The sequence below is a fragment of the Furipterus horrens genome, unplaced genomic scaffold (genome assembly GCF_987537825.1).
Source record: "Furipterus horrens unplaced genomic scaffold, mFurHor1.1.pri manual_scaffold_3, whole genome shotgun sequence".
Taxonomy (NCBI): Eukaryota; Metazoa; Chordata; class Mammalia; order Chiroptera; family Furipteridae; genus Furipterus; species Furipterus horrens.
This window is the reverse complement of record NW_028327173.1, coordinates 182,446,437-182,463,046: the sequence shown is the minus strand read 5'-3', so window position 1 is coordinate 182,463,046 and position 16,610 is coordinate 182,446,437. Positions and strand designations below refer to the sequence as shown.

The following is a 16,610-nucleotide window of genomic DNA, read 5'->3' as shown; positions in this document are numbered from 1 at the left end:
ATGGGCTTGTTTTGTTTTTTCTGTCTCTGTAATTTTTGCGTGGGTCCTTCTTTTCTTCTTCTAGATACTTTCATCTACTCCCAGGAACAAATTACCACTTATATTTTAATAATGTTCACATCTTTACCTTCAGCCCAGGTGTCTGTTTCTCCTGGGCTTCATGTTCATATGTCTCATTATCTTCAGGGCATCTCCACTTAATTATTCCAAAGACACTTCACACTCAACCTTTCCAGCATTGAGTCATCATCTCTAACCAGCTCCTTCCCAACCCAAGTTGTTCTTTTGCATTTTTTTTCAGTGAATGGTTCCATCACACATTCACTCGTCCTAGAATAGACCTGAGTCAGCCTTGATGGTTCCTCTCCCTCACTCTGCCCTACCCAGTCAATGAAAAAGCCTGATAATTATCTCAATAAAGCTGAAAATAAAATAAAATAAAATGTTTCTAAAGTTCTGAAGATTGTTCCTATCAGATATCTCTCAATACCCATTTCTCTTCATCCCCGTGGGCACCAAGATATCTCAGCTGGACCACTGTAATGGAATTAAACTAGTCTTTATGTCTTCGTGCTCACTCCCATAGGCCACATCCCACACAGCAGCCTGGGTGGTTTTTAAAATCAGTTCTGAATATGTCTCTACTGAGAATCCTTCAAATGCTTCTTCTTAGTCTTAGGAAATTTTTCAAACTGCTATATACAGGTGTGGGCAAAGGTACATTTACAGTTGTAATACAAATAAATAATATAATAATAAATAATCATACAAGAATAACCTTTGTGTTTCGCGTACTCATAACTATAAATCCACTTTCGCCCACCCCTGTATTTGCATGACCCTTTATAGCCTCCTCTCTTGACATTCTCCCTCAAACTGTAACACTCAGTCTCACTGATCATCAATTACCTGGAATGTGCCATGTTCAACTTGCTTCTCTTCATCTGAACTGTACTGTTGCCTAGAGCACTCCTCCCGTCTTCACCCTGCTCATCTGCTAACACACTTTAGGTCTAAGCTTAGAAATCACTTCCCCTGGGAAGCCTTCCCTGATTCCCAAGTCTGGGTTAGGTACTCCTAACCCAATCTTCTGTAAATACATGTCTTCCCTCTCCCGAAGCACACATCAACTGATACTGTCCTCATCCCTGTAATGAGAACATACATTTGAAGACAGCACATGCCATGTGCCATCCCGTATCTTCAGCATAGTGCCTTGTACACAATAGGTACTCCATAACACTTGTTGAATAATAAATGCACAAATAAGTGAATGGGGTTCTAAGCATAAATTAACCTACACTTAGGAAAGGCGTAACAAGCAATGGAGTAGTAGATCTTACCTTAAAACATCTTACACTTCCCTTCAGCAAGTGCCTGATACCTTTGTTCTCCTTCACGACAACATTTCTTAAAGGCACTGATTGAGTCAGCGGTCCCACTTCTTCACCTCCCATTCTCTCCTCTCCCACCCAGTCAGGCCCCTATCCCTACCACCTGAGTCGGGCTAACCTAATCAGGGGCGCCAGATAACTCTAGGAGCCCAATCCAGTGGCCACTTCTCTCTATTCCACAGTTGACCAGACCACCCTCTCCAAACACTTTCTTCATGTGGTTTCCATGCCATCCCACCCATCTGGTTTTCCTTCTGTGTCCCTGGCTAGTCCTCAGTGTCCTTTGGTTGCTCCTCATTTTATGCTTCACCTCTAAACACTGGAAGACCCCAAACATTCTGCTCTAGCTACACACTCCATAGGTGATCTCAATTAGTCCATGACTTTGAATGCAAATATACCAGCCCTACGCTGATGGCTCCCCAATCTATACCTCTTCCTAGAACTCTGGATCCTTACATCCAACTGTATACTTGATAGCTCCATTTAGGTTATCAAATAAGCATCTCACATCAATCATGGCAAAATAAACTCCTGATTTTCCCCAAACTTATTTATCTACCAGTTTTCTTTGCTCAACATCCCCAGTGTTCACAAGTATATATTTTTTAAAAATCCATTGTTCTTATCCCGTTGCTATCACAATGGTCCAAATCATTATGCTATCAAACTTGGACTACAAGAAATGCCTTTTTTCCTACTTCACTCTTGCTCCCAGATAACTCCACCACCACCCAGCAGCCAGAGTGATCTTTTAGAAAACATAAATCAGATCATGTTACTCTTCTGATTAACATCTGCCAACCATTCCCATCCACACATCTGAGCTTAGAGCTAACAAATCCCTGCCGGAACCAGCCCTGCCTTGCCTTGCTCTTGATACCAGATCATGCCAACTCTTCCCCACCACAATCCAACCATCAGGCTTCCTTTGCTCCATGAATTCACCAAGGTGGTTTCTATCTTCAAGCTCTGCCTTGAGCTATTACCTCAGACTGGAGTGCCCTACTCTTGTTCTTTGCAAGGCAGTCCCTTTGTGTTACTCAAAGGCTCCTTAAATGTTCCTCCTTAGAGAAGCCATCTCTGACCACCCAAACTAAAGACACCCAGACACTATTACATGAATCCACCTTTAATCCTCTATAGAGCTTACTATGTTTGAAAATTTTTCTTAATAATTTATTCTTTGTCTCTCTCACTTAAATGCAAGCACCATGGATATAGGAAGCTTGCCAGAGTTGTCAGCCTTAGTATCCTCTTAACATAAAATAGTGCTTGATACAGGGAAGGATCTCAGAAATATGCTGCCTTAACAAATCCATGAACAGATTTACCTGTGTTCATAAAAAACAAATTATGTGATGAAGCAGTATGAATTTACCTGTACATTAGAAATATTTTGTTTTGAAGATATCAAATCTCTTGGAAGTTCTGCCGAGAAAATATTCAGACAGAGACAAACAGAGATACACATTAGAACTAGTTCTCACTATTAATAATCCTACGTAACTGAAGGCAAAGACAAGAATTCCAACGTTCTGGAAAGATCCTAAATATTTCTTGTATTTAAGAAGGGCCTTTCTGTTCTGTATTCAAGCCAGGTGCCATTCCTCTTGTAACATTTCATTGCTGATGTGATTGGTATCCCCTCTGCAGTATAGACTGAACAGACCAAGATGTAACCACTGAGTGCCGCTCCACCCTAGAGGTACAGTAAGTGTGTGTGGTTGCACTTCTACCGTTTTCTTCCTATGCCCATTCCACATGCATCACTGCACAGACCATCAATGACCGGGACAGATTATTCACCCAGAATCTCATGTCTCTACTCCAATGATATACACATTTAGAATTTTGAAGATGTCATTTCTCTGAAAAATCATTCATATCCTTTTATTTACCACTTCTAAATGACTCTAAAAGTACCAACTGGTAGTGAGAACTTCAGTTCTCATATATATATTGGGTTGGCCAAAAAGTTCATTTAGTTTTTTCCATACTGGCTCTAGTAGTGCTTAGTTGTCTTTAACTTCATTCTAAACAATTATGTTAGATTGTCTCATGACAGCTGTCATATCAGTGTGCATTTAAAAAAATATTATCAAAATCGGTGAATTTTTATACATACATTTTAATATTGAAGATGGAAGAACATATGCAACATTTTCAGCGCATTATGCTTTATTATTTCAAGAAAGGTAAAAATGCAACTGAAATGAAAAACAAAAACAAAACAAACAAAAAAAAAGATTTGTGCAGTGTATGGAGAAGGTGCTGTGACCAAGCAAACATGCAGAAGTGGTTTGCAAAGTTTCTTGGTACTATTGACATTTTGACCAAATATTCTTTGCTGTGGGGCTGTCTTATACATTGGAAGATGTTTAGCAGCACCCCTGGCCTCTAGCCTTAGAAGCTAATAGCGGGAGACAGATGACATACTCAAAATATCCAAATCAATAGTTATTGGTGAAAATAAAAAATGTGCCTTTTATTTGTGGAAAAGACTAAACAAACATTTTGGCCAATCCAATATTAAGAAAACAAATGCAATTATCTTTTACTAAAATTTCCCTGAATGTTTTAGAAAACCGAAACCATTTAATTATAATCCCTAATGTTGAAATCAAATGAGGAAAGTAATCTCTTGAAGAAGCACATTTATAATGACCTCCAATTTTTAGAGTGTAGAAATCACAGAGTAAACCAACCAAATGATTATAAATTAATCTAGTATTTTAACTTCTTACTTTCCCCTTTCAAGGGGAAATTCTTTTGCATTTTATTTTTCCTAATATACTACTTCAAACTCTGAATAATTACACTCCTTCCCAACATACATGCATATACAAAGCTCAGAAAAATCTTGTATCTCCCAAGGGGCTAATTAAAAAGGATTCTGATTTCTATAAGGAATGAATGCGATCTTTGTTAACCTACTTTAACAGGACTCTAAATGACCCTGGATTTATCTTGCCCTAGTTTTCAAAATGTAACTGACCCAGAATAAAGTAAGCTTATCCCCAAACTCCTGGCAAAAACAGAACCAAAATTCCCAGAAGCCAAAACTGGATGTACAACCTAAGAAAAAAATCTTTCCCTGAAAAACACTCTGTACTACAAATGCCACTGTTCAAAGAGTTCTTTTTTGTTTGTTTAACTGTAATATTTTTAAGATGATAAAGCTTTGTAATATCAAGGCAAATCTCCAAAAAAAAAAAAAAAAGAAATAAAAAGAAGTCAGGAAAATACATTATAGCTACTGTGATATCAGGAGCTTTCTGGATGGAAGCTTTTGTGTTGGGAAAGTACAGCGTGGATATACAACGAAGAACTGTAACTTCATTATTTCCTCTGGGTGTAATAATCACCTACTTAGCCAAAAAAAGACCTCAGAGATGATTTGCCTTTATTCATAATAACTAAGCAGTCTAGATTGGTTAGGGAAGCCCAAATACTGCCTGCTAATATTTTTCTTACTCTTCATTCATCGTTCCATTAAAATCCCACTTTGGGGATTTGGCTGGAAAAGGGTAGAAATTCCACCCAGAAATTTTTTATTAATCCTGTTCCTTTTTCTCAGATTTCACATGGTTTCATTCCCTCACTATCATAAGGTAAACAGAATTCCTCTCAGAAACACGATACTAAAGCACATTTGAGTGCTCCCCCCAATACATACTCACCTCCCTGCCTTGTGCTGAAAGAAATCCACGTTTCCATTCTGACTGAGTTTCCTGAACATTGAACACTTCTTCAAATGTGAGCACCTTATATATTTTTAACATTGGAACGGCTACTAATTTACTTACTATACTCATATAGTTGTTTATTGAGAGCCTAAAGTATGCCAGAAACTTCATTAGCAATAAAGATACAGGCGAGTCCTATGCAGGGCACCTCACACACACCTGGAGCAATGCAGAGGGCCCACTAAAGCAGGTGATGTCCAAACAAGAGCAGAAACTCAAGGTTAAGAAACAATTATAGGGGGTTCAGGAAGAAGACAACAAACTCCAGAAAGTTCCTACCAAAATGTTTGGTTGTTGACAGTGAAAGGAATATATAACTCACCTTGCAAATAATGCTATATAGAGTATATTCTTATCCTTCACCTCCCAAAAAATGTAATATGAAAAGATATTCCAGATAACATTTCAGTCATATTTTAAATTTGTACGCTAGATACCAAAATTAGGAATATGACCCTGATAGTTTTTAAAAACGTCCATTTGTATCATAAGAATAATTAGATTTGCATCCCAGGTCATTTTCTCACTTTGACATGATATCAAAAGCACAGCTGGACTACATGCTTCTTGGAGGTGCTTAATCTATTCATTTGTGTCCTTAACCCACCCTATGACACGCACTGAATAACTGAATAAATTTAAACATTATGTCACATTATTATGTTTGTAATCTAACCCCCTGAACGCAAATAATTGCTAACATTACTAAAAATAATATATAAATTGAAAGCCTCCCTTCAGGTGGATAGTCATAAATAATAAATAAATTTAAATAGAGTAATAACCTAACCACAGAGACTCACATTTCCCTACTGAGCCCTGCCAAGTAACGATATCCACCCAGAAGGCATAAAGGGGTTTTTAATCTTTTAAAATATGTCATCTAGATGATAACAGCATTAAATAAAACATATAAGCATTGTTTGAAATGACACAGTGACTGGGCTGAACATAGCTTTATACAGGTTCCTGTAGACAGTTAACCATTTAACAGCGTTTTGGCAAGACTGCATGAAAGTTAACTCCTCATGTGGTGGCAAAGGTAATAGAATACACACTTGTTCCTAGTCTGTGTCTAATTAATGACAACATTCAGTACTCAGATGCCGTTTTTCTAAAGCACTGGCCTACCTCATTTTTTAAAAACAAAATAACTTGCTTCTGTTACGTAAATGTATCATTTCTTTTTATGGCCAACAAATTATTATATTTACCTGTTCAAGAGAAATAACTTAAGTCTCAAATATATAACATGTCCCAAAGGGTTCAAAATTACCATAGCTGTCATTTGAAATATCACAAACCGAGTCAACCAATGAGTGAATATCACTTATTATTAATTTGACTTTCAAATGGGTCCTCCACCTGTATCATGTCTTTATTCATTTCATGACAGGAGTTGCTCACAAGTTTCTTTGTAAATAGTATCTTTTATCTACAACAATTTATTTTAAGCACACAGATAAAAAATAATATTTAATGGCCTTATCATTTGGTGCTATTGAAATACTAAGTGAAAACACCCTAAATATAAAGATAGCTAACGATTTGGACATTATATGTATTACCACTATTATCCTAAACAGCTCAGCTTCTAAACCTTGGAGCTGCTCTACCTTACTACCATATTCAATAGTTGTGATATCCCACTGAGTCATCCACCTTAATAGTTTTTGTATCCATAGTTTCATATTCGCTGCCATAACTTCAGTGTAGGCAAATATTATCCAACATCCAGATATACGCAAAGCTTTCCTACTGTCTTCGCCAACTCCATTTGCTCTCTCTTTTCAAGTCTTCCTTTACCTCAAAAACAGATTAATCTCCTTGATGCACAACTCTGACCTCTAACCATGTGCTATACTCTCCTTCTCAAGACCCAGCAGCCACCTACTGCTTAAAAGCAAAATCTCCAAATTTCATGGGTTTGAATTTAATTCCCTTAAAGAACTTAATCTGAGAAATACTTCTGAAGGGATTCCTGGTTTGGTCTCACATTAAATTGAACAGCAAAGAAAGTCCCTTCCAACTTGAAAATTCTGTGATATTTACCCATCTTGCTCCTTTACTATTCTCATAATCATATCAATCCAATACATCAAAGAATTGTTCCCTGAACTTACCTTCCCTACCTGAAGAGCTTAGAAGAGGTGTTATTTCAGACAAAACACCCATTTACTGGTTTTCTTAGGATAAAAGAGAAGGAAGCGCCTATTATTTTTCTGGGTAAGAAATTCAATGGAAATATTTAAAGAAATTCTATAGCAGACACTTTGGTAAAGCAAGTAACTTTTAGGGACAGCCATTTGTTTATCATTTTAATAGCCTGAACTTTCATATATCAAATTTACTTAAAATATGGACCATCCATAGTAGTACAAAATTCACTAAATTCTATTTTTACATTTATCTGTTTAAATTCACAAATGCCATTTCTTTCCTTTCCAACAATCCAACCATTTCATAGCTCTTCTCGCTAAACTAAGAGAACACAAATGTCTTACTACAAAAAGGGCCCTCATGAATCCCTTCATAAAGACATTTTCTCAAGATCACACAAAAAATGAGCAAAAAGAAAGATGAATTCACTTGTTTACTGTCCCGCTCTATGAATTTCAGTAAAGCACTTCCTGATTCCTTAGGCATGATTCCTTGTAGATCCTGCACACATGACTTACCTGTTTTCATAGCATATCAACAATGAATCACCACATTTCAGTGCAGACATCTTAATATTTTCTGGGGCATATTATTCTAAGTCAAGGTATGGCCATAATTGCCTCACCTTAGGTAAGTTTTGGCTAAAATAAAGTAGGCATTATAAATTAAATAGGCCTCTATCTGCATCTAAAAAAAAAATCTAAAATGAGAAAACCTTTTTCCTTCTGAGCAGTGATCCTGAGCCTCTCATATTACCTAAAACCTCTTTTCTCATATTATTCCAAGGATCATTAAGCACATGCAATTTTGTGAAATACAAGTCCGCTTACATAGTGTATAGAGCCGAATGCTTTTGTTTTCTCATTTCTTATTGAATTTATTGAGGTGACATCAGTTAATAAAATTATATAGGTTTCAGGTGCACAATTCTATAATATATCATCTGTATATTGTCTTGGGTGTTCACCACCCCAAGTCAGGTCTCCTTTCTTCACCATTTTTCCCTCCTTTACCCTCTTCTACCTTGCTCTACCCGCTTTCCCTCTGGTAATCACCATAGTGTTATCTGTGTCTATGAGGGTTTTTTTTTTCATAATCTCTTCACCTTTTTCACCCAGCCTCCCAACACCCACTTCCCCAATGACAGCTGTCAGTCTGTTTTCTGTAACTATGACTGTTTCTACTTTGTCTGTTAGTTTATTTTATTCATTAGATTCCACAAATAAGTGAAATCATATGGTACTTGTCTTTCTCTGATGGGCTTATTTCACTTAGCTAATATTCTCCAGGTCCATCCATGCTGTCACAAAAGTTAAACTTTTCTTCTTTTTAATGGCCAAGTAGTATTCCATTGTGTAAATAAGACTATTGCCAACAGCATGCAGTTCGGTAGTAGCTAATGTACATAATATTGTCAATTTTTGTCCAAATAGTTAATAATCCTGCCATGAAAACAAAGCTACCTTCAGAAATATATACAAGTTCCTTCCTTCCTTCCTTCCTTCCTTCCTTCCTTCCTTCCTTCCTTCTTTCCTTCCTTCCATCCCTCCCCTGCTCCTCCTCCCCCCTCCCCTCTCCCCTCCTCCTTTTTTCTCTCTCCTCTCTCTCTCTCTCTCTCTCTCTCACAGCTAAGCTGAAAGAATCATCATAAAACTGCTGATAATATAGAACTTAACTTCAGGAAATCTATTCATTTCACTGTTAAACCTTCGTTCTATAGTCATGAGAACATCTTGGTTGGTACCCCAGAGGGTACCTAGCTAATGTGAGCAGCTCTTGCTCAGTGTCAGCCTCAGCACATCAGAGCATTAGCTTTCCACCTCTCCCCAACAGAGCCATGCATCCAGCACTATGATCTTTGAACTAGATCATGAAGAAACATCCTTCACGCTGATAGTGAGTGTATATCACATTCCCATGGCAAACATCCCATACTCGTTTCCTATTGTAAAGCAGACTGTATAACTCTGTGTAATTCAAAACACAGTATAAGAAACCACTCATTTCTCAGTAATTTGCTAATTATTTTGAGCTACTTGTGAACCTGAGATCATTAATGTTACTTGAATATCCCTAGCTATACTCTGACTATAGAATTCAATATGGACCAACTGAGCTAGGGCTAAGATTTAAATAGACTTTCTAGAGAAAATTTTTTGTGAAATTCTCTCTTTCAAATTGTTCTTTGAAATGAGTCAGAGACAGGGTAGTGCAGTAGAAAGAAAACTGTCCTCCAGGTCAAAGCCCAGGTCTGCTGCTCACTAGCTGTGTGACTCTGGAGAGTAATTCCATCTTCCTGAGTCATGGCATCCTTCTCTGTGCCTTCCAGATAAAAACACGCACCTCTCGATGTGATTGTGAGGATCAAATGAGATAATGCATGGAAGGGTGCTACAGCATGCACATAAAAGACTGGGAGCGCACTCTGCAGTGGGGATGAAAACATTAACTATAAGAACTGTAACACTGTAAGTACTAAAATAGGGACCATGGAAGAATAGAGGAGGCAGTGCAAATCTCAGCCAAAGAGAGAGGAAGGCTCAGGAGGAAGCCAAGTCTGGCTGACTTTGGAAGGGAGAAGGGACAGAGGAGGAATAGCTGAGCAGGACTTCTCCCAGTGGGAAGAGGAGGCCAAGAGCTACAGGGGGAACAGCCTGAACAAAGCACACAGGCAGGGGGAGTATAGCCTTCAGGGATCCATGGCGCCAGAGCAGTGATTGTGGGGTGAGGTGGAAGATGAGGACAGAGAGAAAGAGGAGCACCAGAAGGAAGAGCCTGTGAGACACACCAAGGAGTCTAGACTTTAGCCCACATGATAGGAAGCCATTGAATAGAAATATCAAAACAAACCAAAAAAGGTAAAAACCAGACTTCTAATTTGTAATTTTTAACTCTTAACCATGTAGTTTCTACTCTAGATGTGTGCTCCTGGACAAGAAATCCCTGGAGCCAAAGATATTGACTATAAATATATAAAAAGATATTACAATGCATTTACTGAGCTCCTATTCTGACTTAGTCACTGCCCTAAGCCTTTTGCATGAGTTATTATTCATCTTCAAAACACAGGTACAGCCTGACTGGTGTGGCTTGGTTGTTTGGGCATCATCCTGCAAAGCAAAAGGTCGCTGGTTCCATTCTCAGTCAGGGCACATGCTTGGGTTGCAGGACTGGTCCCCGGTTGGGGGCACATGCCAGGGGCAACTGATCAGTGTTTCTCTCGGACACTGATATTTCTTTCCCTCCCTTTCTCCCTCCCTTTCCCTCTCCCTAAAAATATATAAATAAAATCTTAAAAAAAAAAAAACCACACACACACAGGTGCCTTATTTTAAATATGAGGAAACTGACACTCAAAAAAGACAAACATCTCTTGTCCAAGTTTGAAGAACTAGCAAATGGCAGGCCCAGCATTAGAAATTAGATTTAGGGACTTCCAGCCAAGATGGTGGTGTAGATAGACATGCTTTGCCTCCCTCCACAACCATAAGGAATACAACAACCTCAAAACTAAAAACAATCAGAACTACCATAAAAATCAAAGTGCATGGAAGTACAACAAACAAAGATATAAAGAATAAATACTCATCTAAACAGGTAGGAGGAATGGAGTCAGGGCAGAGAGAACACAGTGTGGCACAGGGGTGGTGGGAGGGCAGCGGTGGCAGCAGTGGCAGCAGTGGCAGCAGCAGCAAGGCAGTGGCTGTGGTGAGCCGGCGAAAAATGCAGTCACACATTATAAGAGTCAGGAGGGACACCTGGGGAGCAATCCCAGCCCCAGATCAGACCATGAAGCTCATGGTTCCAGTCACTGCAAAAATAAAACCTCATCGCTTCTGATTGAAAACCAGTAGGGGCTAGGGTAGCGGAAAAAACTGCTAGTTTCTCAGCAGAGTCTGTTTAGAGGCCCCCATGGTCCTAGAATGTCTGCAGATCCACCCACTCTGGGAACCACAACCAGGAGAACAGCTAGAGAGGCACCAGTCCCATACGGGAAGCAGAAGTGCCTGGAAAAGGGGCGAGTGTCAAGCAAGCAGTATTGTTCCCTCTCTGACCCCTCCCCCACAACACAGTGAAATGGGTCACTTCACACTGATGAATACCCAAGGCTCCACCTCTTATCTCCGAACAGGTGCAACAGCTCTGCCTAAGACACAGAGGCAAACACAGGAGCCTGTCAAGTTGAGGAGACAGAGAAAAATGGCCCAAAAAAGGGAACAGATCAAGGTTCCAGTGGAAGAACTAAGCAATAAGGAGATAGCCAACCTAACAGATGAAGAGTTCAAAACACTGATGATAATTATGCTCACAGACTTGACAGACATGATTGAGTATGGCAAACATATAAGGGAAGAAGCAAAGGCTATATTAGGTGAAATGAAAAAAAATCCACACAAAACTAATGGTGATGAGAAGAAAGCTGGGTTAAATCAATGATTTGGAACATAGGAAGAAATAAACAGTCAACCAGTACAGAATGAAGAAACAAGAATTGAAAAAAAGAGAGACTTAGGAACCTCTGGGACAACTTTAAATGTACCAACATCCGAATCATAGGGGAGCCAGAAGGAGAAGAGGAAGAGGAAGAAATTGAAAATTATTTGAAAAAATAATAAGGAAAACTTAATTAATTTGACAAAGAAAATAGACATGCAAGTCCAGGAAGCACAGAGAGTCCCAAACAAGCTAGACCCAAAGAGGACTACACCAAGACACATCATCATTAAAATGTCAAAGGTTAAAGATGAAGAGAGAATTTTAAAAGCAGCAAGAGAAAAGAAAGAAGAGAGTTACTTACAAAGGAGTGCCTATAAGACTGTCAGCTGATTTCTCAAAAGAAACTTTGCAGTCAAGAAGGGAGTATCAAGAAGTATTCAAAGTAATGAAAAGCAAGGATGTACCATGATTACACTACCCAGCAAAGCTATCATTTAAAATGGAAGGGCAGATAAATTGCTTCCCAGATAAGATAAAGCTAAAGGAGTTCATCATCACCAAGCCATTATTATATAAAATGTTAAAGGGAGTTATTTAAGAAAAAAAAGAAAAACAAAACTATGAACATTAAAATGACAACAAACTCCCAACTATGAACAGAATCTATAAAATAAAAACAAAAACAAACTAAGCAAACAACCAGAATAGGAACACATCATAGGTATGGGGATCATTTGGAGGGTTATACACTGGAAGGGGGAACAAGAGGAAATGGGGAAATGGTGCAGGGATTAAGAAGCATAATTTGTGGGTACAAATAGACAGGGGGTTGTTAAAAACAGTATAGGGAAGGGTGAAGCCAAAGAACTTACATGCACAACCCATGGACATGAGCTAAGTAAGGGTGGGTGGGACTGCTAGAGAGAAGAGGATACTGGGCAGAAGGGAGCAAAGAGAAAAAAATTGGGACAACTATAACAGCATAATCAATAAAATATACTTAAAAAATAAAATAAAACAAATATCCAAGGTACAATTACTTCAAAAAATATTAGATTTATCTATTTACTGATGCATTATCTTCCTGATACATTGATACATTTTAGGTTCATGAGTTACTACTAGCATGCCTCTAAAGCTTCAGAGAATAACAAGAACATTGATTTTTTTAAATTAAATAAAAATTTGATTCCAACTACTTATGAATATTATATGACACAATAAAATGTACTTACGGAGAATTTTTTAAATTCTTACCTGAAGTACTACCTCTCAGCATATTATATGTTTCTTAGTCTACACAAATTACATGATAATTATTTTTCAAAGTCTGATACATATAGGTATAGTTTATTGCAATAGCTCTAAACCCCAAAGTCAAGAATCTAATCATTTAAAACACATTCTTAATTACAAAGAAATATCAGAAAGTCATTTGGGGATCTTATCATAAATGTCTCAAATAAATGTAATGTGCAAAATGGCAACTATAGTTAATAATACTTTATTGCATATTCAAAAGTTGCTAAGAAAGTGTATCTTAAAAGTTCTCATCACAAGAAAAAAAAATCTGTAAATATGTGTGGTGATATGTATAGAACTAGATTTATTGTGAAGATTATTTCACAAAATATACAAATATCAAACCATTATGTTGTACACCTAAAACTAATACAACGTTGCATGTCAATTATACCTCAATTAAAAATTAGTAAGTAAATAAAATTAAAAATAAAAATAATAAATGACTCAAAATTTAAGGCTTCTAAGCAACAACCTAAGAATGTTGCATAATACTGTTCATAATCTTAAAATTACTGTAAAATGCATAGCTACATAAATGTTTATAAAAACTTACCAAAGCTTTATTTCTTCCACCCTAGCCAACTACTCCCGTCCAAGATTTACTTTATCAGCTAAGGTGGAAAGCCTAGTAGCTAATGCATTTCCAAAATACAAAATAAATATTGCCACACTTCACAAGAAGCACTTACGATTCACGACTGAAACATCATTATTAACTTATATTACTAGTACGTATTCCTTTCCATCAGTGCAAAATAAGATGCACATTTAAAAGAGGCTATGTGCAGAGGGGAGGGGTATTGCGGGACTGGGTAAAAAAGGTGAAGGGATTGAGAGGTACAGATTGGTAGTAACAAAATACTCATGGGGATATAAAGTACAGCATAAAAAATATAGTCAACAATACTGTAATAACTCTGTATGGTGCCAGATGGGTACTGGAAATATGGGGGGGGCACATTATAAAGTATATGATTGTCTAACTGCTATGCTATACACCTGAAATGAATACAATAATATTAACAGTAATTGAAAAAAATTTTTAAATAATGAATGACTGAATAAATGCACAAATAAATAAAGATATGTGCAGATATGCAAAACAAGTATAAACAATGCCAGGCAAACTATGGTAACTATTTAATTTTTACTGCAAAGAAAATACATACTCTCAGAGTGAGAAACAGATACCAAATTCCTTCCAGGTATTCTTTACTTTCTAGAGAGCTGAGACAGCAGTAAAACATCTACGTAGTATACTGAAAGGCTCTACAACTGGAACAATATGTAAGAGAGACAGAAAGCTATACAATTTGTGAACGGATGAGGGCAGGGTTTCCACAGTTGGTACGGGGGTGGGGGGAGACCCCATCTTAATTACCTTGCAGTGAAATATGGAGATCATCGATGCCCGAGGAAACCTGTTCACCTTTGGTGGGAAGCACAGGACGGGATGCCATCATTCGACTCAATGGAGGTTATATCATGCCCATCTCAGTTCAAGAAGTGAACTAAAAGTAAAAGGGATAAATGCCCATGAGTAATTCCGCAGTTCTGCATTTTTCGTAAACATGCATCAGCAGAGAACAGAAACCAAAAACTGCTCTCCCAAAGGATCAGTCTTCTAGTGAATGTTTCCTTAGTTCAAGAGGAACAAAGTGACTACGCCTTCTTTTTTGAATCATAATCAAGATTTTGCCCTGTGACCTATTCATGCTCATTGGAGTTGCTGGCCAAACTCCAAAAGAGCCAGCATTGTGTAGTCTAAACTCGTGGGGAAAAGGAAAGCTGCGCAGTTAGAGTCCACATCTAGTCTAGAGGAAGTCAAGTTGGTGCAAACTGGGATCTTCGGCATTTTTGTGTATTTTATCTCAACCTGCACCCTGCAAGAATTTTCTTTAAAACTTTATTTTGCTTAATCCCTTTTCTTCTCCATAAATGTTGCATTTACTGGAAACAGCAAGAGCTGACCCTGCACAGCTTAGAGAGTGAAACTTTAAAAACTACATCAAAAAGAATGTTTTGATGGGTTACCTATTAAATTGAATTGTTTTCCCAAATACTTGTCTTTCCACCTACAGATTTCTTTCTTTATCCCCACTGTGACTCTTCAAGAATCCTTCCAGTAAGAGGAATTCTTACTCTGCACCTCTTTAAAAGTATTGCATTGTGTATGTATATGCCACTATTAGTATCCTGGGGGCGAAGAATAAAACATTGGCTTTCCCCATACAGATGACTTTCCTATCAAATAACCAAACATACAAAAATATAAAATGTATTAGATAATAGAGAAATGGATGAATGTACAGATACGTGATTAAGCAACTACAGCAAAACATTAATGATAGAATCTATGTGTTAGGTATATAAGTATTCATTACAAAATTTTTTACTTTGTTATATATTAGAAATACTTCATAATAAAATGTTGGGGGATACTAAAAAAAGGCCAACAGCTAGATACACAATCATATTAAATATCCAATAGACCACTTTAAAAATGCAAGGAATAAAAATCATTAAACAGTTAATGCTATATAACCAGACTTCGTAAATCCTTCAATCCTGTCTTCCCCACTCTGTTTAGCATCCAAAACCCTTCTATTCTCTCTCCCACAGATCACTGTTGTTAAAGATTTTACCTTCCAAATAAACTTTTTATTAATTAATAATTAATTGTTTTATCCTCCGATTTAAAATGAATCAGAGCCCGCCTCACATAAGTGTTACTAAACTGAGTTGATATAATTTTATCCAAAATAAAAAGATGTTTATTAGTTCAAGTGGACCAGTACAGCCTGAAGAATGATAGAGGTCCAAATGTCTTCAGTTTTTGATGTACTGAGGACCTCCCCCAACCTTCCCATACCCAAAAGCTCCTGAACCCAAAGTGAAAACAAAGCACTTCCTCATCCCAGGAGAAAAATTGAATTCCAGCGTGAACTGCCCACGGGCAACCTCTATTCCATGCCAAGGCTATTTAAACAAACAAAAAGGATAGATCGTAGCAAACACTTTTATAGCACTGACTATATACAGGCACTGTCCTAAGGACATGGCATATATAAACTCATTTCATCTTTATCATAACTCTCTGAGTTAAGTAACACAGTTATCCCCATATTTTAAAAGACAAAACTGGAGATGCACAAATGTCCCATACAGTTGTCTGAGAACACATAGCTAATAAATGATGGAGCTAACATTTGAACCCAGATGGTTTTGGTTTGAGACAGCATGCTCTTACCCAATACAGGTAGGTAGGTACCTCATGAAGCTAGCTACAGCTTCGCCAGATTTCACTTATTCTTTTTTTCCCTCATTTATTCAACAAGTATTTATATGTGCTAGACCCTGCTTTCAAGGAATTTAATCTTCTGCAAATGACAAATGAACGAAATATTGAGCGAAATCCTCCAGAAATGTATGTAAAAGGTGCTACAGAAACAAAGGAGAAGGAATGCCCATCACCTGAAGATGGAAACAGATGTGACTGTCTGGAGTGTATTTATTATAAATCAGTATTTCACCCCAAATAGTCCCATTAGCATTATTCAGATAA

The 16,610-nt window shown here is 37.5% G+C and overlaps 1 protein-coding gene across 1 annotated transcript in view; it reads right to left on the bottom strand.

The window, feature by feature from the left end:
- SYNE2 (spectrin repeat containing nuclear envelope protein 2) overlaps positions 1–16,610 on the bottom strand; it is a 295,528-nt gene that overhangs the window by 241,059 nt on the left and 37,859 nt on the right. The window contains exon 2 of the mRNA XM_090270971.1: positions 14,427–14,556. Coding sequence (XP_090127097.1) covers positions 14,427–14,508 — 82 coding nt within the window. The 5' untranslated portion in view covers positions 14,509–14,556. The remainder of the gene's footprint in view (positions 1–14,426; positions 14,557–16,610) is intronic.